At 44.5% G+C, this 26,090-nt stretch overlaps 1 protein-coding gene across 1 annotated transcript; it reads left to right on the top strand.

The window, feature by feature from the left end:
- The first annotated feature begins 2,567 nt into the window (after nucleotides 1-2,567).
- LOC139275811 (chloride intracellular channel protein 4) lies at nucleotides 2,568-24,076 on the top strand. Its single transcript, XM_070893020.1, has 6 exons — nucleotides 2,568-2,630; nucleotides 9,482-9,591; nucleotides 17,539-17,664; nucleotides 18,862-18,968; nucleotides 21,227-21,408; nucleotides 23,757-24,076. The coding sequence occupies exons 1-6, from the start codon at nucleotides 2,568-2,570 to the stop codon at nucleotides 23,916-23,918; spliced, it is 750 nt and encodes a 249-aa protein (XP_070749121.1). The 3' UTR covers nucleotides 23,919-24,076.
- Nucleotides 24,077-26,090: the final 2,014 nt, after the last annotated feature.

The following is a 26,090-nucleotide window of genomic DNA, read 5'->3' as shown; positions in this document are numbered from 1 at the left end:
TCACAGTCTAAGGATATGGGGTAAGCCATTTAGGACTGAGATGAGGGGAAACTTTTTCACTCAGAGAGTTGTTAATCTGTGGACTGCTCTACCACAGAAAGTTGTTGAAGCCAGTTCGTTAGATATATTCAAAAAGGAATTAGATGTGGCCCTTACAGCTAAAGGGATCAAAGGGTATGAAGAGAAAGCAGGAATGGGTTACTGAAGTTGCATGATCAGCCATGATCATATTGAATGGTGGTGCAGGCTCGAAGGGCCGAATGGCCTACTCCTGCACCTATTTTCTATGATTTCTCTTTGTTTTCTTTGAATCTCCCTGTTATCAGCCACTGGAAAAGTCATCACAAAAATCCTCTTCAACTGTTATCTCCCTGTGGCTGAGGAACTCCTCCCAGAGTCACAGTGCGGATTTCGTCCTCTACGGGGTACAACGGACATGATCTTCACGGTGCAACAGCTGCAAGAAAAATGCAGGAAACAGCACCAACTCTTGTACATGACCTTCTTTGACCTTACAAAGGCCTTTGACAATGCCAACCGCGAGGGTCAATGGAGCATCCTCCTCCGTTTCGACTGCCCCCAAAAGTTCGTCACCATCCTTCACCTGCTCCACGACGACATGCAAGCAGTGATACTGACCAATGGATCCATTACAGACCCAATCCACATCCGGACCAGGGTCAAGCAGGGCTGCGTCATCACGCCAACCCTCTTCTCGATCTTCCTCGCTGCCATGTTACTGGAGACCATCCAAGGACAGACTCTTTCTTTACTCTCGTTTTCTCCATTTTCCTCATGCCCTGAAGGCATTCACTCCATGCTGAGGTATGTTCAGTCGTTGCCCTTCACACTCTTCACTCTTACCCAAATGGCTATTGGTTATATCCTGAGTGAGCCTAACAGTAAGTGTCAGTGAGCAGCTCAACACTGGGTGACATCGAAGCTGAACCTGATCCTAGCCTCTCCAGAATTCCACATTTGTGCTTTCCTAGCTGTGGTTATTGATTAGCAAATCAGTGGTGCCAATGATACTGTCTTCTCCCCTCCCCAACTCTCTCTTCCTCTTCCACCAGCACCCCAGCTGAGATCCGCTAACTCTGCTCAGACTGCTTGGTAACTGGGACCTTCCTGCTCTGTGTGGCATTATCTACTCACTAAATTATAAACTTGCTGCACCACTGAAGGGGGAATAGCATCCAGCCTTTGCTGTAGAGCTGCACCCATTCCCTTCAGTAAATGGTGTGTTCTAAGATTATTTTGCTCTACTCTTGAGAATTTGGATCAAGGTACGTGTCTGGCTGACAGGATCTCACTTCTAGATCAGCAGATCTTATTAGGGGAGTCAATGGTCAATACCCCACCACTCTTTGCTGCAGTTCTCACTCCTGTTACTGCACTCCCGCTCGGGCCTCCAACTAAAATAGCAGATCGGGTCCCGATATTTAAAGAAGGACCTGTTGCCTTCCTGAAGGTGTCCTGCTCAAAAGTTCCCGTTAACATTGGGAGACACGGTGGGAAGGCAGTGAGATCAGAGGGGGTGAGTCGCTAGCCTTATTTTAACCGTCCACCCCCACCTGGTTTCTATCAGGTTGTGGGTGGCAGGAGGGAGGGGAACAGGGACTTAAAATCGGAGCCAGTGTGTTTGTTTTAACTATTGACTACTGGTAATGTTGTTAAAACTGGATGGGGGAAGTAGAGTTACAAAGGCTGACAGTATGAAGGGCGGTAAACTAATGTTCTAACCAAGCTGTGAGCGCGTCTTCCAATTTCTGAGCTATGTTGAATAAAGCGGCCTCTTCGTGCTGACCAGAATGTACCTTTTTGTGTGGACTGAGCACCTGAGCTCTGTTTCGAATTATGGCGCATCACCTTGTATCTGCAGACAGCAGTACATGGTTGGACATATGCAGAGGAACTCTGATTTTCAGAGGAAGCTGGAGTATTCTGCACACAAACACGAGCAGGACCTAACTGGGACACGTCTTAGTTTGCACACCCTCCACTATTTATCAGCCGAAGGAGTTGGGCCTGCATAAAGAGTATTCTTTACGGATGTTTCAACTTTTTAGCACGTATTGGGTTATGGAATGTTGGGCCTACTCACGGTGCTCCTAGACCATTACCTGGGCGCAGTGCGTTTAAGTAAGCATGTAAGCTCCCGTTGAGCATTATGAAACTTACAGATGTAGACAGTTGTAAATTAAAGTGCATCAAGTTGGCCAAAGACTAGTTGTTGACGTCACCCTCCTCCCTTTGTATTCAGCTTTAAGTTATGAACTTACGCCTACTCACAGCAGCTACGCATTTATTGGCGGCTTTGCTCCATGTCACATCCAGTGAACGCTGCCAATGCTTTCAACAAGTGTTTGTCTCTCAGATACAATGAAAATACAAAGTTACAGCAAGTTCCATATTCTTCTGACGAGGGGTGGGGGTGGTGGTTGGGGAAGTTGAAAAAAGTTTGAGTAATGGTGCTCGCTATTTGAGCTAAAGGCACTGAGTTGTGGTACTTTACAGCTGTTGTGCAAGCTGGCAATTGGCTTACCTAACAGTGCTTTGCCACCAGTATGGCTGCAACTAACTCAACAGAAAGCGAACACACATATCCAGAGATTGAATTGTTTGTCAAGGTAAGTTTTTATGAATAAAAGCAGACTTAAATTGACATTTTTATTCGTAGACATTTTTATTCATAGTCTATTTCAGCATTTTAAGCATGTCTTGCCGACATCACTTTGTGCACCTTAAATGTCGAGCTCTGTTTATATGTGAACAATGTCCGTCTTTCAGTACATGCTGCGCTAGTTGTGTTACTCTTTACTTGCAAATGAAACAATCGCTCTTCGGAATGTTCCTCAGGACTTAAGTTGCTAAAGCAAGTGACTCTCTAGAAAGGAAAAGCATTGCTTGGTTGTTGGGCAACAGATTAATATAAAAATGCTGACGTATCAGCTTTGTGCTGTTTATGTATAGAAAACGCGACTGCTTGTACTTTGGAGCTCAAACAGAAGAGATAACAATTAACAATCAGTTTATTATGCAACATCTGACTGTGATTCCTTTTAATTTGCAGTTCTGGTAATCTTTTGCTTTAACATGATTTTTCTTCTGAGATGAAATGCTGACTTTCTTTAAGGTCTGTCCATGAGTTTAATCAGGCTAAAAATTCGCCGACCTCGCTACTGGTTTTTCGGCAATATTTTGCCGTTTTTGGCGAAAAACGATGCGGCAGGAAATTCGGAGAAGTCTTGCGGCGGCCCTTTTCAAATACTGCTGGAGAGAGGAGCGCCGACGTGCAAGACTCGAAATATTGCTTTCGCCAAAAATGTTGGCTCTGAGCGCTCCCGTATTTAGGACGGAAAAAATCGGCAAGGAAAAAGCTGTGTTGCAGCCTTTGGATCAGCGGTAGGTATGAAGACCTGCAAAAAACCTAAGTTAAAGTTTTTATTTTTTAATTCTTTTGCAGCGATTCGCTAGTTAAGTGTCTTGCGAAATGTTTAGTGATATTTAATTTTTTTGTTTTTTGCGATTTATTTTTAGGTGATTTTCCGCCCTCCCTAGGCCCAACGCGCAGCGCTATCGGCCTCGGAGTAAAGTTGGCGAGGATTGGGGTTTGCGCCGTGAATCCTCGTGCAACACAGATTTTTACCGCTGCACAAATTGAAGCTCGAATTTACTGCCTCATAGCCATAGCGTTGCCATAACGAAAATTTTGGCGAAAAAATACAATTCTCGTCGAGAACTGAATTTCTAGCCCGATGAAGTTTTAACATAGTGCCAGTTCATATATTGAAGTTGATGTACAATTATGCTACTCATTGACGATGGTCCTCACATTTTGAAAGAGCCCTACAGTTATGTCTGGCCAATTGTTGGAATGTTGCTTTTGTGCAAGATTTATTAGAACAGTCTGCTCCCAGTAGTAAAACTCAGGATGACATTATTATTGAAGGTTCATCAATGGATTACATTTGTTTGCTGGCATTGCAGCATTGGTTTTAAAAAAACAACTTTTGTCTCCCTTAGCTATATTGCTATAAATCAATAATTCTTTTTAAAAAGAAAGGAAATAGTCCACTGTAATGGCATAGTGAGGTACAATATGAAATTACTTCTTGGATTGATGTGCAATTCTTCTTTAGAACTACCATTGGATTGCATAAAGACAGCATTTGGAGCAGAATAAGGACAGCCTAGCTTTGAAAGGAGGGATTTGGCAAACGGATCTCATGTTGCGTAGCCCTCTATTTTGCAGTATACTGGTCGTTGGAGTTCCCAAGTGAGATCTGTTGGCTGTCGATGTGCTTCTCTCCTACAGCAGGAATGCGTGTTCAGAGGTGTCTGCCCGGTAAAGGGCTACACATTTGCATGAGTTACACAGATACACGGGCACAATCAGTGTACAAATATTGCATGCAAATTCTATCTGCAGGAATACTTCTGAAGTTTGCTGAACCAATAGTTATTGTTTTGTTTCTCCCTTGCAAAAATGTTCCATTGTATGATGAATTGATTAAACTTTGAAAAGAAGTCCAACTGAATCCTTCAAGCTTCTATTTTAAAGTAGTGTCGCCACTTTCTTTGATGACGCTTGCTGCTTGTCAGTAGGAAATGCTGCACCAGGTTACAACAACTACTTGCATTTGTAGAGTGCCTTTAGCTGCGCTTCACAGGAGCGGTATCAGACACAGTTTGGCACCGAAACAAAAGGAAATTTTAGGGCAGGTGACCAAAAGCTTGGTCAAAGAGGTATGTCTTAAATGAGGAGAGAGAGACAGAGAGGTTTAGGGAGGAAATTCCAGAGCTTAGAGTCTAGACAACTGAATGGTGGAGTGATGAAAATCAGGGATGCTCAAGACGCCAGAATTAGAGGCACACAGAGATCTCGGAGGGTTGTAGGGTTGCAGGAGGTTACAGAGATGGGGAGGAGCAAGACCATGGAGGGATTTGAACACAAGGATGAAAATTTCAATGTAGGTCAGCGAGAACAGGGGTGATGGGTGAATAGGACTTGGTGCGAGTTAAAATACAGGAAGCAGAGTTTTAAATAGAAACATAGGAAGAGGAATAGGTCATTCAGCCCCTTGGGCCTGTTCCACCATTCAATGAGATCATGCTGATCTGTAACCTAACTCCATATACCCGCCTTTTCCCCATATCCCTTAATATCTTTGATTAACAAAAAGCTCTCAATCTCAGATTTTACATTAACAGTTGATCTAGCATCAATTGCCATTTGTGGAGGGGAGCTCCGAACTTATACCACCCACCCTTTGTGTGTAGAAGTGTTTCCTAGTTTCACTCTTGAAAGGCCTGGCTCTAATTTTTAGACTCTGCCCCCTCGTCCTAGAATCACCAACTAGCAGAAATGGTTTCTCTGCATCTACCCTATCTGTTCCCCTTAATATCCTGAAAACTTCAATCAATTCACCCCTAAATTCTAGGGAATACAACCCTAATTTGTGTAATCTCTCCTCGTAACTTAACCCTTGAAGTCCAGGTATCTTTCTGGTAAACCTACGCTGCACTCCCTCCAAGGCCAATATATCCTTCCTCAGGTGTGGTGCCAGAACTGCTCATAGTACTCCAGGTGTGGTCTAACCAGGGTTTGGTATAGCTGCAGCATAACTTCTGCCCCCTTGCACCCTCGTGCTCTAGATACAAAGGCCAGCATTCCATTAGCCTTTTTGATGTGACATTTCCTGTTCGTGACATTTTAATCTTTTGAACTGAAACCCCAAATCTCTTTGGACACCTAGGGGCCGAAGTTGCCCCTTTCCTTAAAGCCTGTTACCACCGCAAACCGGTGGCCACACTGCGAAATGGAGTGGCTGCCAACTTTTAGTGGAATAGCCGCTGATAGCCCAAATGTCCTCCTGAGTTTTCCCAGGGATGCCCCGATCCTCCCCTTACCGCTCTGCTGCTGCCGATCCGAGGTATACGTGTCATCACCGTGCGCACGGCCGATCTATCCCCCCCCGCCCCCGACGGCAACATTCCCCTCGGAAAATCTTCGGCCCGCCCAGCGGTGCTAAAACAGGCTTTTGCCCGATCGTCCAGTCAGGCTGTGGCCTTCTACAGCAGCGGTGCGGCTTCCCTTAAAGGGGAGGGCCTACTGCCGCTGCCGCCATGTTTATTTTTCAGCCGACTGCCAGGTCGACCCGACAGATATGCCCCTGGATTCAGACAGGCCGCCAACAGACAGCCTGGCACCACCTCTTGGGTGTCAGGCCACTGGACCGGCCGAAACCCTCCCTGGTGGCCCAATGGGCTGAAGTTTAAAAATCGCGGAGGCCCTCCCCTTTAAGTGAAGGGGAGAGCCGTGGTGATGCGGCGCCGTGTTGTCATCATTGCGGCAGTCACTCTGCACCCGCCCCCAACCTCCGCCCCTCAGTTGCTGTCACCGCTGCGTCCTTGCCCCTCAGGTGTAGTCACTGACTTCCGGATCAAAACAATAAAAAAAAAACAAAGAGCGCAATTTTGCGAAAGCGTCGGCCTGAACAGCAGCTGCAGTAAAAAAACACCAAAACGTGGTAGGAAAGCCCCATTTCGGGCGGGGGGCAGTTTGTACCCCCTACTGTTTTTAGCTTTTTACCATTTAGAAAATACCCTGTTCTATCCTCCTTCGGTCCAAAGTGGATGACCTCACATTTTCTCATCATAAACATCCATTTGCCACTATTTTGCCCATTCACTTAATCTATCAATATCCCTTTGTAACTTTATGCTTTCCATCTACACTGTTGTCTGGTGTCAGCTGTGGCTCAGTGGGTAGCACACTCGCCTCCGAGTCCAGAAGATTTTGGGTTCAAGTCGCACTCCAGGGACTTACACAAAAATCTCGGCTGACATTCCAGTGCAGTGCTGAGAGAGTGCTGCACTGTTAGAGGTGCCGTCTTTGAGATGAAATGTTAAACCGAGGCCCTGACTGCCCTCTCACTTGGACGTAAATGATCCCGTGGCAATATTTCGAAGAAGAGTAAGGGAATTATTCCTGGTCTCCTGGCCAACATTTATCCCTCAATCAACATAACAAAACAGATTATCTGGTCGTTATCACATTGCTGTTTGTGGGAGTTTGTTGTGCGCAAGTTAGCTGCCGCGTTTCCTACATTACATCGACAGTGACGGCACTTCAAAAGTACTTCACTGGCTGTAAAGTGCTTTTCGATGTCCGGTGGTCATGAAAGGCGCTGTATAAATGCAAGTCTTTCTTTCTTCTATTTTTGTGTCATCGGTAAATTTGGATATGTGACTTTCTATGCCATCATCTAAGTCGTTAATAAATATTGTGAATCATTATCATAGGCAGTCCCTCGGAACCGAGGCAGACTTGCTTCCAATCCTGAAGTGAGTTCTTTGGTGGCTGAACAGTCCAATACGAGAGCCACAGACTCTGTCACAGGTGGGACAGATAGTCGTTGAGGGAAGGGGTGGGTGAGACTAGTTTGCCGCATGCTCTTTCCACTGCCTGCGCTTGATTTCAGCATGCTCTCGCGTTGAGACTCAGGGTGCTCAGCGTCATCCCGGATGCACTTCCTCCACTTAGGGCAGTCTTGGGCCAGGGTCTCCCAGGTGTCAGTGGGGATGTTGCACTTTATCATGGAGGCTTTGAGGGTGTTCTTGTAGCGTTTCCGCTGCCCACCTTTGGCTTGTTTGCCGTGAAGGAGCTCCGAGTAGAGCACTTGCTTTGGGAGTCTCGTGTCTGGCATGCGAACAATGTGGCCTGCTCAGTGGAGCTGATCGAATGTGGTCAGTGCTTCAATGCTGGGGATGTTGGCCTGGATGAGAACGCTGATGTTGGTGCGCCTGTCCTCCTAGGGGATTGGTAGGATCTTACGGAGACATCGTTGGTGATATTTCTCCAGCAAATTGAGGTGTCTACTGTACATGGTCCATGTATCTGAGCCATACAGGAGGGCAGGTACTACTACAGCCCTCTAGTCCATGAGCTTGGTGACAGTTTTGAGGGCCTGGTCTTCAAACACTCTTTTCCTCAGGTGGAGGAAAGCTGCACTGGCGCACTGGAGGCGGTGTTGGATCTGGTGAATAGCTGAGGCTCGAAAACAGATCGCTGCGGGACACCACTAGTCACATCCTACCAATTTGAGTACCTACCCACTATCCCTACTGTCTGGGTCCTGCCGCTCATATAATTTACTAACCAGGTCAATCATTTGCCCTCAACTCCGTGGGCTTCTACCTTAGTTAACAATCTATTTTGTGGGACTTTATCAAATGCCTTCTGGAAATCCATATAAATAACATCCATAGACATTCCCCTGGTCCACTACTTTAGTCACTGCTTCAAAAAATTCAATCTGGTTTGCCAGGCATGACCTACCTTTTAAAAATCCATGCTGGCTCCCTCTGACCAATTGAAAATTTTAGAGGTGTTCCGTCACCCTATCCTTACCCGCAACAGATGTTGGGCTAACTGGTCTATAATTCCCTGGTTTCCCTCTCTCACCATTCTTAAAAAGCGGAGTGACATGCGCAATTTTCCAATCTAAAGGGACGGATCCTGAATCGAGAGAACTTGGGAAGATTATAGTTAGGCCATCTGCAATGTGCTCACCTACTTCCTTTAAAACGCTGGGATGGAAACCATCTGGCTCTGGGGATTTATCACGGTTTAGTGCCATTATTTTCTTCATTACTGTTATTTTACTTATGTTCATTTTATTGAGTCCCTGTCCCTGATTCAATATTAATTTATTTGGGATTTGCGGCATGCTATCCTCTTTTAATTATTCAACATGTCCTCCATTTCCCCATTGTCATTCACAATATCAGCGCTTTCCGTTTTTAAGGGGCCAACATTGCTCCTGACCAACCTCTTCTTCCTAATGTAACTGTAAAAATTCTTTGTATTGATTTTGATTTTGAAAGAAAAAGAAAGACTTATAGGTATATAGTGCCTTTCATGACGTCGGGACGACCAAAATTGCTTTACAGCCAAATAAGTACTTTTGAAGTGCAGTCACTGTTGTGAGGTAGGGAAGGGAAATGCAGCAGCCATTTTGTGCACAGCAAGATCTCACAAACAGCAATGAGATAATGACCAGATAATTTGTTTTAGTGATGCGGGTTGAGGGATAAATGTTGGCCAGGGTATGAGCGGATGTTTACTGAAGGCGAAAGATGGGAAGCCGGCTTGGGGTCTGACCTGATTTGAGAATGTCCCTGTGACTCATTTGACCAGTGACAATTTCCTCTTCCATATGTTTCTCTAAAGTCGTCTGCACAATATTTAACAATTAGTAAATTATAGAACGTCGTCTTTACAGCCATACAAGGTGCCTATTTTGGAAGAGATATGTGCCACCCAAAAGGTTCCTGGGCGGTAAGAAATTGCAAGTGCTGTTTGTTGCTTTTTGCAAGGGCTTGAATTTGTTGCAGTCAATCATCCAACTAACAACTGTTCAGAAAAGCAAAATGACGGCCTATTTATGACCTTTCTTTATATTGTGTTGCACAGGCTGGGAGTGACGGGGAAAGCATTGGAAACTGCCCATTTTCCCAGCGGCTCTTTATGATCCTTTGGCTGAAAGGCGTGATATTTAATGTCACAACAGTAGACCTAAAGAGGTAAAAGTTTTACAAAGCTATCCTGACCTTTGTTTTTATTATGCTTAATTAGAATGGAAATTAAATACTAACAGCATGATTTTAGAAATTAGTTTAAAATCAAAAATTGTTCTTGTGGAGATGTATTAAATTTCACCAGCATGGAAGTGGTACACCTAAAGAGATGCTTTGAGGTTAATGTAATCTCTTGCACAACAGGAGTGCAGCCGACCACACGGTGTGGGTCTTGCTCCATCAGCTGTACTCGCAGTGTAACTGAGCCCCCAAGTTCAAGCACTGTGAGAAGTGTAGCATGCTTGCGAAGAAAAAATGGCTCCTGAAGCTTTCCACCACTGGAGTTTTCTTCATGTCATTTCTGGGTCTGTTGTAGACTAATGGATAAAGATTGCTTGCTATGATTAGTCAGCAACACCATTATCATTGTATCACGCAACTACCAGAATAGCAGAAGGCAAACTAGTTGGACCATGGTCTCTTTTTGGTCTAGCAATTCCTATGTTCCTAACTGATGGCGTTGTAAGAACATAAGAATTCGGAGTAGGAGAAGGCTATATGGTCCCTTGAGCCTGCTCCGCTGTTCAACAAGATCATGGCTGATCTTTGATCTCAACTTCACTTTCCCGCCCAATCCCCATATCCCTTGATTCCCTTCGAGTCCAAAAATCTAGCGATCTCAGCCTTGAATATACTCAATGGCTCAGCATTCACAACCCTTTGGGGTAGAGAATTCCAAAGTAGTTCCATAAGGATTCTGCCTTTTGATACAAGATTAGTCTGTAAACCCAGAATGGGTCCCACTGATATGTTGTCCAATGTATCTGCATTAACAGTGGAGCACAGTGTGTCTCAAAAGACCAGCTCCCAACTCCCAATTGTAAAAGCAGGAGAGCAGCACACAAAAGCCCCGAGCATATGTGCAGAATGAAAATGCGGTTAGAAACACAGAAAATAGGTGCAGGAGCAGACCATTTGACCCTTCGAGCTTGTACCACCATTCAATATGATCATGGCTAATCATGCAACGTCAGTACCCCACTCCTGCCTTCTCTCCATACCCCCTGATCCCTTTAGCCGTAAGGGACACACCTAACTCCCTTTTGAATGTATCCAATGAACTGGACTCAACAACTTTCTGTGGTAGAGAATTCCACAGGTTCACCACTCTCTGGGTGAAGAAGTTCCTCCTCCTCTCGGTCCTATATGACTTACCCCTTATCCTTAGACTGTGACCCCTGGTTCTGGACTTCCCCAACATCGGGAACATTCTTCCTGCATCTAACCTGTCCAATCCCGTCAGAATTTTATATGCTTCGATGAGATCCCCTCTCATTCTTCTAAATTCCAGTGAATATAAGCCTAGTCGATCCAGTCTTTTTTCATATGTCAGTCCTGCCATCCCGGGAATCAGTCTGGTGAACCTTCGCTGCACTCCCTCAATAGCAAGAATGTCCTTCCTCAGATTAGGAGACCAAAACTGTACACAATATTCAAGATGTGGCCTCACCAAGGCCCTGTACAACTGCAGTAAGACCTCCCTGCTCCTATACTCAAATCCTCTCGCTATGAAGGCCAGCATGCCATTTGCCTTCTTTACTGCCTGCTGTACTTGCATGCCAACTTTCAATGACTGATGTATCATGACACCCAGGTCATGTTGCACCTCCCCTTTTACTAATCTGTCACCATTCAGATAATCTGCCTTCCTGTTTTTGCCACCAAAGTGGATAACCTTACAATTATCCACACATACTGCATCTGCCATGCATTTGTCCACTCAGCTAATCTGTCCAAGTCACCCTGCAACCTCTTAGCATCCTCCTCACAGCTCACACTGCCATCCAGCTTAGTGTCATCTGCAAACTTGGTGATATTATATTCAATTCCTTCGTCTAAATCATTAATATATATTGTAAATAGCTGGGGTCCCAGCACTGAACCTTGCGGTACCCCACTAGTCACTGCCTGCCATTCTGAAAAGGACCCGTTTATTCCCACTCTTTGCTTCCTGTCTGACAACCAGTTCTCTATCCACGTCAATACATTACCCCCAATCCAATGTGCCTTAATTTTGCACACTAATCTCTTGTGTAGGACCTTGTCACAAACGTTTTCAAAATCCAAATACACCACATCCACTGGTTCTCCCTTGTCCACGCTACTAGTTACATCCTCAAAAAATTCTAGAAGATTTGTCAAGCATGATTTCCCTTTCAATAAATCCATGCTGACTTGGACCGATCCTGTCACTGCTTTCCAAATGTGCTGCTATTACATCTTTAATAATTGATTCCAGCATTTTCTCCACTACCGATGTCAGGCTAACAGGTCTATAATCCACTGTTTTCTCTCTCCTTTTTTAAAAAGTGGGGTTACATTAGCTGCCCTCCAATCCATAGGAACTGAACCAGACTCCATGGAATGTTGGAAAATGATCACCAATGCATCCACTATTTCTAGGGCCACTTCCTTAAGTACTCTGGGATGCAGACTATCAGGCCCTGGGGATTTATCGGCCTTCAATCCCATCAATTTCCCTAACACCATTTCCTGACTAATAAGGATTTTCCTCAGTTCCTCCTTCTTGCTAGACCCTTGGTTCCCTAATATTTTCAGGAGATGATGCAGCTGGCAGGTGCATTGCCCAGTGGTGGAATGGAACCATACAAAGCAAGGCATCCCAGGTTTGGGCATTATTTGTCTTGCCTTTTCGATCTTGAATCTCACTCCTAACAGTTTCTGTTGCAGGTCAGAGCTTAGTGGCAGCTGTTGGCTGATCTCACTTGGGGAGTGGGGGAATCAATATCTGTTAATGTATTCAGACAATCGCAGGTACATTTCACCCATCGTCTGCAAAATTGTTTACAGGAAATGTGACGTTCCCTGTTGTGCACAGTGTGTTTTGCTTTATTTGCATTATTGAAATAGAAGCTCGAACTAGTTTAATCGCGGACAAACCAGGCTTGTTAAGTCTCACTCATACCGGTTTTAAAGTGAAACCTGTTCTGATGTACAGTCTATTGTTTTATTTGAAATCGCTTACTTTGAACTATTGGATCATTGTATGATTTTTTTTTTAGGGCAGAAATGATTTAGAATTATCAAGAGTAGATTGTACCTTACTCTTAAAACAAAAAGCCCCATACATTTATATAGTTTCACAATTTGTCTTGCCTTTTCGATCTTGAATCTCACTCCTAACAGTTTCTGTTGCAGGTCAGAGCTTAGGGGCAGTTGTTCTCAAAACATGTGTTAGTTAAACAGAAGTAAGATGTCGCTAGTATGCCTTTGCAGTGCCGCATTCTGCTGTAGCCTGCGTTCAAAGGATAATAGTGACATCTAGGGATAATAAATGATAGTTAATCAAGTTAGTTTGTGACTGTGATCCTGATAGCTGTATAGCAGTTCTGTTCTACAACCTATTCCTCCCGCCCCCCCCCCCCCCGCCCCAAACTTTCCATTCACCCTCTTATGCCCCCTCCTTAAAACTCACCACCTTGGCCCAAGTTTCTGGTCACCTGTCCTAATTTCTCTTTCTTTTGCTCAGTGTCCACTTTCATGATGCCTCTTTGAAGCACCGTGGGATATTTTCCTATGTTAAAGGAGCATTGTTGTAAATTGCCATTCTGTTTGGAATTGATTTTTCTCAAGTTTCTTTGGGCTCTATTTTCGCCTCCATTAGGTGCCATTTTTTTGGCGTCTGCTGATTTTTTTGGAGCAATCGTGAATTTTGCAATTTTGCTGAAAGTTTATATGCTGGTGGCGACTGTCAGTGCCGGTTTTTTTGTACCCCATATTTTTTGGTGCAGGTCTGGTTGAAAACTGATTTCTGCGCCTTTTAACTGATTATCAGCAACAACGATTTTTTTTCAGGACGGCACACAGTAGCCTTAAGTACCGATCAGAATAACCCTACGGTAACTTAAGGAAATCGGCACTGAGTATATTTGAGTTTTTGTAGCGAGGAAAGAAGACAATTTAAAACACAAATTCATGATGATTTTTTCAGAGGGAACTCGGAAAATTCATTTTTCCCACAGAATATTTCGAGAATGGGCAATTTGCGATTCCACTCCACCACACCACTGAATCTCTGCTCACGGGACTCCAGACACAAGTCGGAGGAGTGCCGGCCAGCCGAAGGATCGCTCCCTTGGCTGGACACAAGCACAGGAGCTCGGAGCATGGATTCCACCCGCCTCTCCCACCCCACCCCAGACTCAGCTTGAAAAGAAGTCAGGGGCGGGGGGCGGTGGGGTGGGGTGTGGAATCCAAGTGCCGAGCTCCTGTGTTTCTGTCTGGCCGAGGGAGCGATGCTGCCGGCATGCACTCCGAACTGTGTATCGGAGATGGCACAACACAGCAGCAAACATAAGCATTTCAGCACAAGCTATAATTAAAGTGCCATAAATCTCTGTGCATCGCGTCTCCATAGAAACAGAGCTTAGTGTTGCGCATGCGCGCAGACCAGGGTATGGTCCGCTCTGCTAGGGCGTCACCCAGCAAAGTTGTGTGTGCTGCGCTTCAGTAAATCTCACAAAAGCAAGAATAACAAAGTGAAGAATAAGAATTATGGGTTACTATGCCTCATATAGTAAGGTTGGTTTATATGCATGGCATATGGAGGCAACGGATAATACCATGACACCGTCGTCACACAACCAGATCATTCGAGCATTAATGGGGAGGAGGCCATACCTTGATCGAATCTATAGGGACAGGCGCTTATACCTACATCTGAGTGAGGCAGACTGCATTTGCAGGCTGCGATTTAGAAAGGAGGTCATCACCAAGATCTGCCAGCTAGTCAGGTCAGCCATCCAGCCAAGAATTGGCAGGAGGACTGCCCTACCTGTGGAAGTGAAGGTCACTGCAGTACTTGCCTTCTATGCTTCTGGCTCATTTCAAGCAGTAACTCAGGACATGTGCTGCATCTCGCAGCACGCTGCACATTGCTGCATTCGACAGGTGACTGCTGCACTGTATGACCATGCAGGCAATGCGAAACAGTGCTGTGGGGTTCTTCAGAATTGCTGGCTTCCCAAAAGTACAAGGTGTGACCGACTGTACCCACATCGCCTTGAGAGCACCTTTGGATGACTCCGAAGTTTATCGGAACAGGAAAGGGTTCCATTCCCTAAATGTTCAACTCTTGTGCGACGATCTGCATCGGATCATAGCAGTGGATGCCAAATACCCAGGTAGGACCCATGATGCTTTCGTCTTATGTGAGAGCATTATATCTACCATGTTTCAGGAGCTGCTAGAAGGGCAGAGCTGGTTGCTCGGGGACAAAGGGTACGGGCTCGCCACCTGGCTTATGAATCCCCTACGCAATCCCCGCACTGAGCCAGAACGTCGGCACAACATGTCGCACGAAACGACATGGAGCATCATAGCGCGGACAATTGGCATACTGAAGCAGCGTTCCGATACCTGGACCACTCTGGAGGCTAACTGTAATACGCCCCTCACCACGTCGGTCAGTTCACTGTCATGTGATGCATGCTGCACAACTTGGCCATCATGAGGGGCCACGGCTTGGACATTGAAGATCCTCCTGAGGGGGTGGGGGAGGAAGAGGAGGTGAGGAGGCTGACAACAAGGTTGAGGAGGAAAATGAGGAGGAGGAATGTTGTGTTGATTTATATTGCATTAATTTAAAAAAATAATGTACATGATGTACATAATGTGTTGGTTTATGTTGCTTTAATTCAAAAAATAATGTGCAGGATTCTCCTTAAATTTAAAAAATAATTAGATTTATTAAACATTTGTACAGTTTTACTTAACTTTAATAAAAAATGTTGTATCAAACTTTAAACTTTTCAATGAAGAAAACAACAAGTAGCAGCAACAAACAAACTCTAGCTGCAGCCATCTCTCCTCTCCTTATTCAAGGACCTTAGCGCTGTCCGCCCCTCTTGCCCCTGTTGTTGCCACGACCCCTACCCGTGCCCATTGTCCCAGACTTCTGCTTCCTCCCCTCGACCCCAAGGTTTTTTGTGCTTTCTGTGCGAAGGCACATTTGTTGTTGGTGGGGTTGGACAGGGACAGACCTAGCAGACAGCATTGTGGAAGGCCTCCTTTCATTGTCAGACTCTTCTTCAGCCTGTGGATGAACGCCCGGCACACTACCTGACTTTGGTCTGGGGATTGGAAAGTGAGTGTCAGCAGTTGATGCTGCCAATTGCTGTTGGGCAATGACAGCCTGGGTGTGTCCACTTATTGCAGCAGCTGCCTCCGACATTCCCTCCCTAATCTGTCCTGATAGTGCACCAGCTGCCTCCGACATTCCTTCCCTCATCTCCGACATTCCCTCCCTCATCTCCGACATACCCGCTCTCATCTCCGACATTCCCTCCCTCATCTGCGATATCCCCTCCCTCATCTGTCCCGACACTGCTCCCATTCCTCCAGGCAGTGTTGCTACTTCTACTGAAAGCCCCCTGCTAATTCTACCCTCACCCCACCCATGGTGGCCAGGAGCAATCTGGTTAGTTCAATGCTCTCCCTACTCATTCCCATGATCTGTCCTATGTCCCCTGCATCCTGTGTTTCAGGTTGAGTTCTCCTTCCCACCCTCCTCGGCCGTCTCCCAGGTGTGGCTTGCTGCAACCCACTGGGACCCGCAGCCTCAGACTCTACCCAATGAAATGTTGTGTCGGTTGTATCGCTCAGCAAAGGGCTTGACATCCTCACGGAGTTCACCCACTCCAGTTGCAATGTGACCATGTCATCATTGGGGTCTTACTGCTGCCCTTCATTGTCCAGCTCATCCTCGTCCTGAAGTGGGTGAAGAATATCTGGACTGACGGCTTCCTGATCTTCTGCTTCAGCTTCTGTCTCTTCCTGCTGCGCAACATCTGCAAAACATAACAGAGCAGATGTTTGGTTAGCAGCAGGGGAGGGGGCAGAGGGGGCAGGGTGACATGAGTACGTGGCAGGGTTTACCCTCTCTCGGTAACCTGGGCCCAGCGTGCACATTGGTGGTTGATCTTATCTTGTGAGATTGAATCATATCAGAGATCCTCTGTTCCACGGCTGTTAGTTGCAGCTTACTTGGCGCACCTCCTCCAGGTTTTGACCTTTCTCGGTTGAGCTGTGACACCTTCCTCTGCAAAGATGAAAATAGAACTTTTTAAGAGAGGGTCCTTCTGCTGTGGTGTCCACACGCATGTCTCACACATGCACCTATGTCACACTTACAAATGTAATTGCAGTGCATAAATACTTACAGTAACTGTTTGGCCAAGGTCTAGCTACGTTTTTTTGACCTGCACGCTGCTTCTCGGGGTTGTAGCCATTGCATTGAACTCTTCTGCAACTTGTTCCCAAAGTTTTGCTCGTAGAGAGGGTTTCAGTTTCTTTTGTCCCATTCTTCCTTTGTTCTCGAGCACATCCCATCTCCTCTCAATGATGTCTAACACGGGCTCAACTTCTGCTTGAAATCTCTTCCCATTTTCCCCTTCCCCCTTCCCCTTCCCCTTCTCCTTGTCCTTCTCCTTCCCTTTCCCTTGGATATATCGTTTGCAGCTAAAATGTAAATGTCCAGATCCAGCTCCGATCCCAATGTGTTCTCACAAGCTGCTGATCCAGACCAGGAAGTTCACCGTGGATACACAGACACACCTGTCACATGAAAAAAGCTTTTTTTTCCCCGGCGCATGTTCACTGATGTTTTGGCGCACACTTGAAGTTCCACTCCCAGATTTAACTTCGGGTACCACAGCATCAAAATTAAATTTTACTTTGGCGAAAATTGTATTTTTTTTCCCGCCGCACACAGGCACAAAAATATCAGCCGTACATCCTCCTGGGTGCCAAAAATCATCAAAGAGGAAAATAGAGCCAATTGACGTTAATGACAGCAGTTCTAGCAGTAGTTGTTGATATTTTGTCTACGCTACTTCATCAGTAAAAATCTTGCATCCTACTCTGTCCCTATAGGAAGCCTGTTGACTTGCAAAATCTGGCCCCTGGCACCAATCCTCCATTTTTGACCTTCAATGGAGAGGTCAAAACAGATGTTAACAAGATAGAAGAATTCCTAGAAGACAAGTTGGTACCACCAAGGTCTGTCTCTGCGTATTGTGCATAAAATTAATTTGAATTTTTAGCAGTACTCTGGCGGACGACCTTTCAATGAACAACTGAATAATTCAAGGAAGGTCCCTCAGCACATTTATAAATGAGTTTGTATGAAGCAAAATCCTTATTAGAAAAGGATACGGGGACAAAATGTTGCTGGAGTGGGGCATCTAGAGCCAAGCACCATTAGTTAGACTTTTCTCCACCCTTCAACTCGAAATGTTTTGCCCTGCGAGTTGCTGCAAGTGCGAGCTGATACTGAGATGACGAAGGTAGCGAGGGACAACGGTCTGTCTCCTTAAACAAGGAGATTTAAGGATTGGGAAAGAAACCGAGGAATGACAGTGAAGGAATTAGGGTGAATTAGAGTTAAATCATGTACAGAAAGAGAAGGAAAGAAAGATTGGATGACGAGAGAGAAAAAAGAGACAGAAAGGAATAGTAAGAAAACAATTTTTAAAAAATGCAAAATTTGAAATTTTTTAAATCTCCAAGAAGAATTTAGTACATGCAGAAATAGATACAACCATTTAAATTGTTCCCTTTCTGGGCCGGAGAGATTGATTGGTATTTCATTAATAATTATCACACGGTTAAATGGGTACTTGTGTTATTAAATGAGCCCTAACTTTCTGTGGAAAGATTAATGGACAATTGTGCAAATCCAACATGATCTTAAAAATAACGGGGAAGTGAAGGACGAGATGACGCTTATGCGAAGCAAATGGCGTAGCGGGGGCATAAATCAACAAGTTACGGAGATTCGCAGCTCACAGGGCATCTCTTCATCCCCTGAACATGCTGGCCGATCTGTGCATTAATAATAGCGTGTGTCGTAAACTCACCATTATTTTTCCAGGAAGATTTAGTCCAATGAAATCCAAGCAGTTCCTCAGTGCAGAAGTGATCCACACACACTGTCAAGCTCCCAGCGTCTATCTCTGGTTAGTCACACTTACAATTGGCGATACTACCATTGGTCTTAGAGTCCCAGAGCTAAGAGGGATTGGCCAGTCACTCCTTTGCTAGAAGTTCCCATGAAGACATTGAGTGGTTACGGATCTTCTGTGAAGTGAGTTCTTTCAGTTAGCGTGGTGCAATGTCCCCACCAGTAAATAAACATGTTACCGAAAGGTGTTTGTTCTGAAAGATGTGTAGTAACAATAACAATGTATTTCCCAGGTATCCAAAGCTTTCTGCCAGATATCCAGAATCTAATTCAGCAGGAAATGATGTGTTTGCCAAGTTCTCAGCGTACATTAAGAACGTCAAGAAAGATACAAATGAAAGTAAGTAAGATGAAATATTAAAACAAAGTGCTGGAAATATACAAGCAGGTCAGTCAGCACATGCAAAGAGAAGAACAGGGTACGCCGTTTTGAGTGTGTACACCTTCATTAATTATTTTGCTTTTAATTTACTACAACAGCACTCTGGCTGAACTACAGACCATTATTTCTTAATTTGAAACAGAAAACTGGTGAGGCAGATTGACGATATGTATTTGTTGTGTTTAAGGTGAAAGATATTAGTGCTGGTGAATGGAACACATTTCCAATGTGGGGTTCCCCCCCCCCCCCCCACCATCAGGCCGGGGCCATTGGAGGGAGCAGTGTGCAGCGGCCCGGCCCGGAAATCGGCACAGTCCCGGCCTGTAAGACCATCAGCAGACCGGGGCCATTGGAGGGAGCAGCATGCGGCGGCATACCACTGCAGGGAACAGCATGTGCTGCTGCAGGAGGGCGACGGCTACGAAGCCAGGGCGCTGATTGCAGTGCGGGCAGGCACAGCAGGAGGGCCAAAGGAGCGGCAAGAGTCTGTAGAGGAAAGTGATCGCGGCCCAGGAGAGGCATGAATCTGGGGCCCAGAAGAGGCGCGGGCCCAGGGGCAGCACAGGCCAGCTCACACTGCGATATGTGTGCAGGCTCTGTCTGTGCAGCAGAGCTGGTCTCCAGTTAGTCTTGGGTAATCTGTTATATATGTGGACTTGTATTTACTTTGTACAGCCACCAGAGGGCTCATTCCCCGGAGTCCCAAGGATTTAAGAAGGCTTCACAGCACTCTGGAGACCTGCAATAAAAGACTACGGTCACACTTTACTTTGAGCTGACAGTGTTCAGTCTGACTCTTTCTCCATACACAACATAATCCTTGCCACTGGACCGAGACCTAGCTCTGTCAAGCCCGTGTGGTGGCTGGTGTGCAACGGCCACCACACGTTAAAAAAATCCATGCACAGGCATCTTCCACCCTTCACGATGTAGTTCGTGATCTGGAATATTAGGTCCTTCATTGAAACACCTGTGAACTCATCCTTTTTTGGCGTGGAAGCAAGTCATCCTCGCTTCGAGGAACTGCCTGTGATGAGAAACAGAAGTAGGTCATTCAGCCTCTCAAACCTGTTCCGCCATTCTGTACCTCAACTCCATTTACCCACCTTTGTTCCATATCCCTTGATAGCCTTACCTAACGCAAATCTATCGATCTCAGTCTTAAAGTCTTGTCCCAACATTCACAGCCTTTTGGGGGAAGAGACATAGTTCCAGGTCAGACACGGCTTGTCCTAGATGGAAAAGAAAGCAACCTGTACCTTAACACTAACCTCAGCAAAGCACCGCTACTGCACCTGTTTCCTAATTCTCTCACCAGCGATCCTCATGGTCTCTTTGATACTTTATTATAGTAGAAACAGGCAGCAAATGTTGGTAAGCAGAAGTAGAAGGTGGGTAAATGAATATCTGATCTTTCAGCCTCTCCTGCTTATGATGAATGTCTTACTGTACCTATAATCTAGCGTCCGGCAATGTATTTTCTATCTGGAGGTGCCCAGTGTGTGTGTATTACTGGATGATGAACAACAATGACGAGTAATATTGCTTTTATCCCTATTTTACAGAGTAACAGTACAAGGCATCAGAATGTCTCAGGGTTGAGATGCTTATTGATTTAAGCTTTTCTCTTGTATTATATGATATCTCTACCCTTCGTTGCTACTTCGTTAGCAAACTCTGTCGACTGTTCTACGTAAAATTTGATTGTTTTTACATGACTCCACCAAGCAGCTTCAGAGTATAATCGGAGTTTTGGACAGTGCCACCAAGTGGCTGAAGTTGTACGATAACACCATATTACATTTCAGTATATTGCAGAAATGTGTTTCCAGTTCCCTAAGTGATGAAAGTTACTGTTCTGTAGAATCTTCGATGGTGGAAAAAATAGTCAGGCTTTGGACCGATGGAGCTTTCAACCCGTGTGTAGTAGGATTTTATTGGCTGGTGTCGGAGGAGAATTGTTGTGAAGAGGAAGGGGGAGAAAACCTAAGCAAATAGAACCAGAAGGGAAGGAAAGATAATGCAAGAAAGAAGGTGGATAGGACTTAAGAGAAGAATAAAGAAAAGATGAAAGGAGAGGAAAATCTGAAATTAGGAGGAAAGGAATGAATTTGCCTCTTTTTCACGGAGTCAGGTAGCTGAAAAATGAGCACGGTTTTCCACTTACTACTCCTTTATTGCTGATCCCTATCTTCATTTCTCTCTCATTTCTTCAGGTTTGGAAAAGGCCTTATTGAAAGCTCTGAAGAAATTAGATGATTATTTAAACACACCTTTACCTGAAGAGATTGACGCTAATAGCGCAGAGGAAGATATTTGTTCTAACAGAAAGTATGTAGATGGAGATGATTTGACCCTGGCGGATTGTAATCTCCTGCCAAAGCTCCACATTATCAAGGTTTGTGTTGTTACCTATTAGCACTGGATGGAGGTTAAGTTCATATTTAATTATGTTCCTGAGCTTGTCTTGTTTAATGTATGCATCTCTGTGTTTTCGCAAACTAAAGATATCCCACTTTGGACCATTTAGATACTTTCTGTGCAAATTTTAAAGTCTATAACACTAGTACTTCATATATTTTCCAGCATTTATTGGACTTGGCCAAAGAGAGTCATTATCAATGTTGGGCTATTGTATTGACATTCAATAGGGAGTAAAAATACAGAAGAGTTGAGATGTATTGTTCACGCACACACATAATACTAAAGGCATTGATTCTTTTTGGTAGGAATAAATTCTGAGCATAGAATCATAGAATAGTACAGCACAGAAGGAGGCCATTCGGCCCATCGAGTCTGTGATGAGCAATGCAGTTAGTTCCACCGCCCCCCCCAGTCTTTCCTCATATCCTTGCAATTTTTTTCTCCTTCAAGTATTTATCTAATTCCATGTTGAAGGCTAATATTGAATCAGTTTCAACCATCCTATCAGGTGTTGCATTCCAAATCCTAACCACCCGTTACATTAAAAAAGTTTATCCTCATGGCGCCTCTGGTTCTTTTGCCAGTCATCTTAAATCTGAGCCCTCTCATTGACAACCCTTCAGCCATTGAAAAGGTTTCTCTTTATTTGTTCCATCTAAACCCTTCATGATTTTAAACAACTTTGTCAAATCTTCTCTTAGCCTTCTCTGCTATAAGGAGAACTACCCCAGCTTCTCCAATCTATCCACATAACTCTAATCATCCCTGCTAGTAAATCTCTTTTGTACCCTCTGATTTTTTTTTGCAATTTGTATGTGTGAGATTGAAATAAACTGTATTGTTGAAGGGAAGGCAATTGCATTTAACTGGATGTCAAACAATTAAGTGCTAGAAATTTAGAAGCACAAAAGATCTAATGTTTCAAATATTTCATTGATGACCGTCACAAAGTACTAAAATGTTGGACTTTTATGCCCCAGTTTTTCTCCCACCCAACATTTTCCACATTATCACTTGGGGAGGCTGAGACCAACCAACCCATGATCAATCTCAGTCAGCCTTCAGTGCTGTTTTTTTAACCTGTCAAAGAAATATTCTTATTCTCTACCCATATTCTTACCCCAGATTTCCACACATGGGGAATGGAACCCTGTTTTTGCTATTTAAGGTCTCCAGCAATTGGCATCAGCATCCCAGGTCAGGTAGAGGCACAAGTAGCAAAACATACCTCCTTCCACTCTGCGTCCAACAACTCTGACATCAGAGGATCACCCCATTCCTCAATTAAAGGGTTTGATAGGGTAAAGATAAAGTATTTCCTCTGGTGAGAACAAGAAGGCATAACCTTAACATTAGAGCTAGGCTATCAGGGTTGATGTCAGAACGCACTTCTTCACACAAAGTGTAGTGGAAATCTGGAACTCGTCCTCAAAAATACATTGAAGCAGGAGGTCAATTGAACATTTCAAAACTGGGATTGATAGTTTCTTGTTAACCAAGGGTATGAAGGGTTACGGAACCAAGGCGGGTAGATGGAGTTAAGATACAGATCAACCATGATCTAATTGAATAGTGTAACAGACTTGAGGGGCTGAATGGCCGACTCCTGTTCCTATGTAACACTCCAATGTGATACCTTAACTTCCTACACCAGTCATACCTGCAGACTTTCTGAAATTGTAAAATATGGGGACGTCTTATACGGCGAGTCCAGATGTATTGAGGATCTGCTTTAAGATGTATCTAAAGACATTTCATGTTGCACCTTTGCAGTCTGCAGAGTTATCCCAACAGTTTGGGCTGGAACTGACTTGAAAGGTCACTGTTTAAGAAAGGAGAGAGAGAGAAAAAGGGGAACTACAGACCAGTTAGCCTGACGTCAGTAGTAACGAAAATACTAGAATCTATTATTAATTTAGTACTGAGATGAGGATAAATTTTTTCATTCAGAGAGTGGTGAATCTTTGGAATTCTCTACCCCAGAGGGCTGTGAATGCTCAGTCGTTGAGCATATTCAAGACAGAGTTCGATAGATTTTTGGACATTAAGAGAATCAAGGGGTATGGGGATAATGCGGGAAAGTGGCGTTGCGGTAGAAGATCAGCCATGATCTCATTGAATGGCAGAGCAGGCTCCAGGTGGCCAAATGACCTACTCCTGCTCCTGTTTCTTTATGTTCTTATGTTCTGTGAACAATCTAGTCCCCTTCTCGTCATTTACATTTGAACAGAAAAATTGTTTTTGTTACGTTAAGTTGCACTGCCTGCATATCCGTTGCAGTATATCAATCAAATAAATGTTTTGTCTCTTTCCTTAATTTAGATCGTAGCAATGAAATACCGAAATTTTGAGATCCCAGTGGAAATGACTGGAATTTGGAGATACCTGAACAATGCTTATGAAAGGGAAGAATTTGTAAACACATGCCCTGCTAATCGTGAGATTCAGGTTGCATACTTAGATGTTGCAAAGAGAATGAAATAAGTCCATTTATACAGCCCAGAATGTACATATGAAGTGTTGCATGTTAAAGTGAGTAAGAGGGCGGTTTATTGCTAAATAATGAATCAAAGTTCATCAATTTCCAAAATGTTTAACAATGCTGCAGATTTTTCACTCTTTGTACTTGAAATATAATTAAAGATGACCATAAAGCAATGATATTAGTTTATAATAACGTGGTTGATCATTTTAGTTTCAAGGGGCCATATTTCCTCCTTTCTCTCATTTTATTGCAAAAGTGGAGCAGTTAAAAGGCGTAATATTGGCAGAAATGAAAACAGGTCATTCAGAATGTGTAGCGCTGCCATGATTGTTCCAATTCAAAAATGGGTTTGTGAAAAGTGAGATTAAAAAGCACATTTTTATTTAAGACCTTGTTAAAAGCCAATCATGAAAGACAATAAGTTAAAAGTGAGTATTTAACATGCAGTTGGTGACCTTGGAGAATGAACTTGAAATATCACCACAGCAGTGATCAAATTGAATTGTACAGAGAAGCCTTCTGCCCCAGGACATGAGCATAGCGGCCAATGCTGTGCATCTTGAGGCAGGAGGAGGAGTTGTCTTGGGCGTGCAAACAACAACAACCTGTATTTATATAGCACCTTTAACATAGTGAAATGTCCCAAGGCGCTGCACAGGAGTATTATGAGATAAAAATTTGACAGCGAGCCGCATAAGTAGACATTAGTGCAAGTGACCAAAAGCTTGGTCCAAGAGATATGAAGGAGGAAAAAGAGGTAGAGAGGCGGAGAGGTTTAGGCAGGGAGTTCCAGATATTGGGGCCTAGGCAACAGAAGGCACGGCCACCAATGTTTGAGCGATTATAATCAGGGAAGCTCAAGAGGGCAGAATTATAGGAGCGCAGACATTTTAGGAGCTAGTAGGGCTGGAGGAGATTACAGAGATAGGGAGGGGGCGAGGCCATGGAGGGATTTGAAAATAAGGATGAGAATTTTGAAATTGAGGCATTGCTTAACTGGGAGCCAATGTAGGTCAGCAAGCACAGGGGAGATGGGTGAGTGGGACTTGGTGCGAGTTAGGACACGGGCAGCTGAGTTTTGGATCACCTCAAGTTTATGTAGAGTAGAATGTGGGAGGCCAGCCAGGCGTATTTTGGAATAGTCAAGTCTAGAGGTAACAAAGGCATGGATGAGACCTTTTGCAGCAGATGAGCTGAGGCAAAGGCGGAGATGGGTGATGTTATGGAGGTGGAAATAGAGGGTAAAAGTGGTAAAAAACATGAGGGTGCACTATGTCAGAAGCTGTTTCTCACCAGAGAGTGACGTACTTGGGCATGATGAGGGAGCAGTCCGAGAGTAGACTCTGGATCAGCATGCAGTCTGTGATTGATTGAGGTATGCCATCTGATTGAAGACTGTCCCTACTTTTACTGTACACACCGGCAGTTCAACTCACCATTACCCTCGAACTTTATGCAACAAAGTCCTTCTAGTTACTCGTAGGGAACCTTAAACATCAGTTGCTTTGTGGTGCCATATTTGAAGGATGAACTGAAGCTCTATATCACCAGTCACCCAGCACCCAGCCACGCGATCTTCAATGTTGACCAGCAGAGCTAGCTAGAGCATTACCAAATGGATGGGTTCTCCAAGATACAGGGTATCACTGATTGTGTGCTATTTCACCAAATCTACTGCAGATTAAATAAAAAAGACTATTATTTCATTAATATGCAAATTGTATGCAGCCAGTCCAAAACAAAAGTACTGCACGCCTATGCCCAAATCCCAGGAGATGCGCATGTTTCCATTCTAAGGCAATCAACCCTGTTGCAGCTCTTTGCATAAAGGAGGAAGGATGGAGAGCCGGATCCTTGGAGATAATAGATTATGTGCTGCAATCGAGGCTGCTGATAGCTCTGTGCTCCAGCTACCCCTCCCTTACCCCAGCAGCTAAAACAAGCACATGAACAGGCAGCTCAGGGGGCTTTACAATATGCCCCGGTAAAAGTCTGCATAATGATAGCAGCGTGCTGTGTAACATTGCTATGGACAGAGGTATGGTCATGGACTTGGATACTGAGCAGCTGTGAGATGTGGAAGAGCGGGAGCAGGCACAGCTCCGACAGCAGCAGATCATTAAAGGCTGGGAGTTAGGTGTGTGGGGAGTTAGGTACGTGTGAGGTTAAGT

The sequence above is a fragment of the Pristiophorus japonicus genome, chromosome 11, assembly GCF_044704955.1.
Source record: "Pristiophorus japonicus isolate sPriJap1 chromosome 11, sPriJap1.hap1, whole genome shotgun sequence".
Taxonomy (NCBI): domain Eukaryota; kingdom Metazoa; phylum Chordata; class Chondrichthyes; family Pristiophoridae; genus Pristiophorus; species Pristiophorus japonicus.
The sequence above is the reverse complement of the archived record's forward strand: the minus strand, read 5'-3'. Positions and strand labels throughout refer to the sequence as shown.

Coding starts and splice junctions, on each gene's coding strand:
- LOC139275811 (XM_070893020.1), top strand. CDS start 2,568: ATGGCTGCAACTAACTCAACAGAAAGCGAACACACATATCCAGAGATT. Junction 2,631..9,481: donor AGATTGAATTGTTTGTCAAG/GTAAGTTTTTAT, acceptor TGTGTTGCACAG/GCTGGGAGTGACGGGGAAAG. Junction 9,592..17,538: donor ACAACAGTAGACCTAAAGAG/GTAAAAGTTTTA, acceptor CTGTCCCTATAG/GAAGCCTGTTGACTTGCAAA.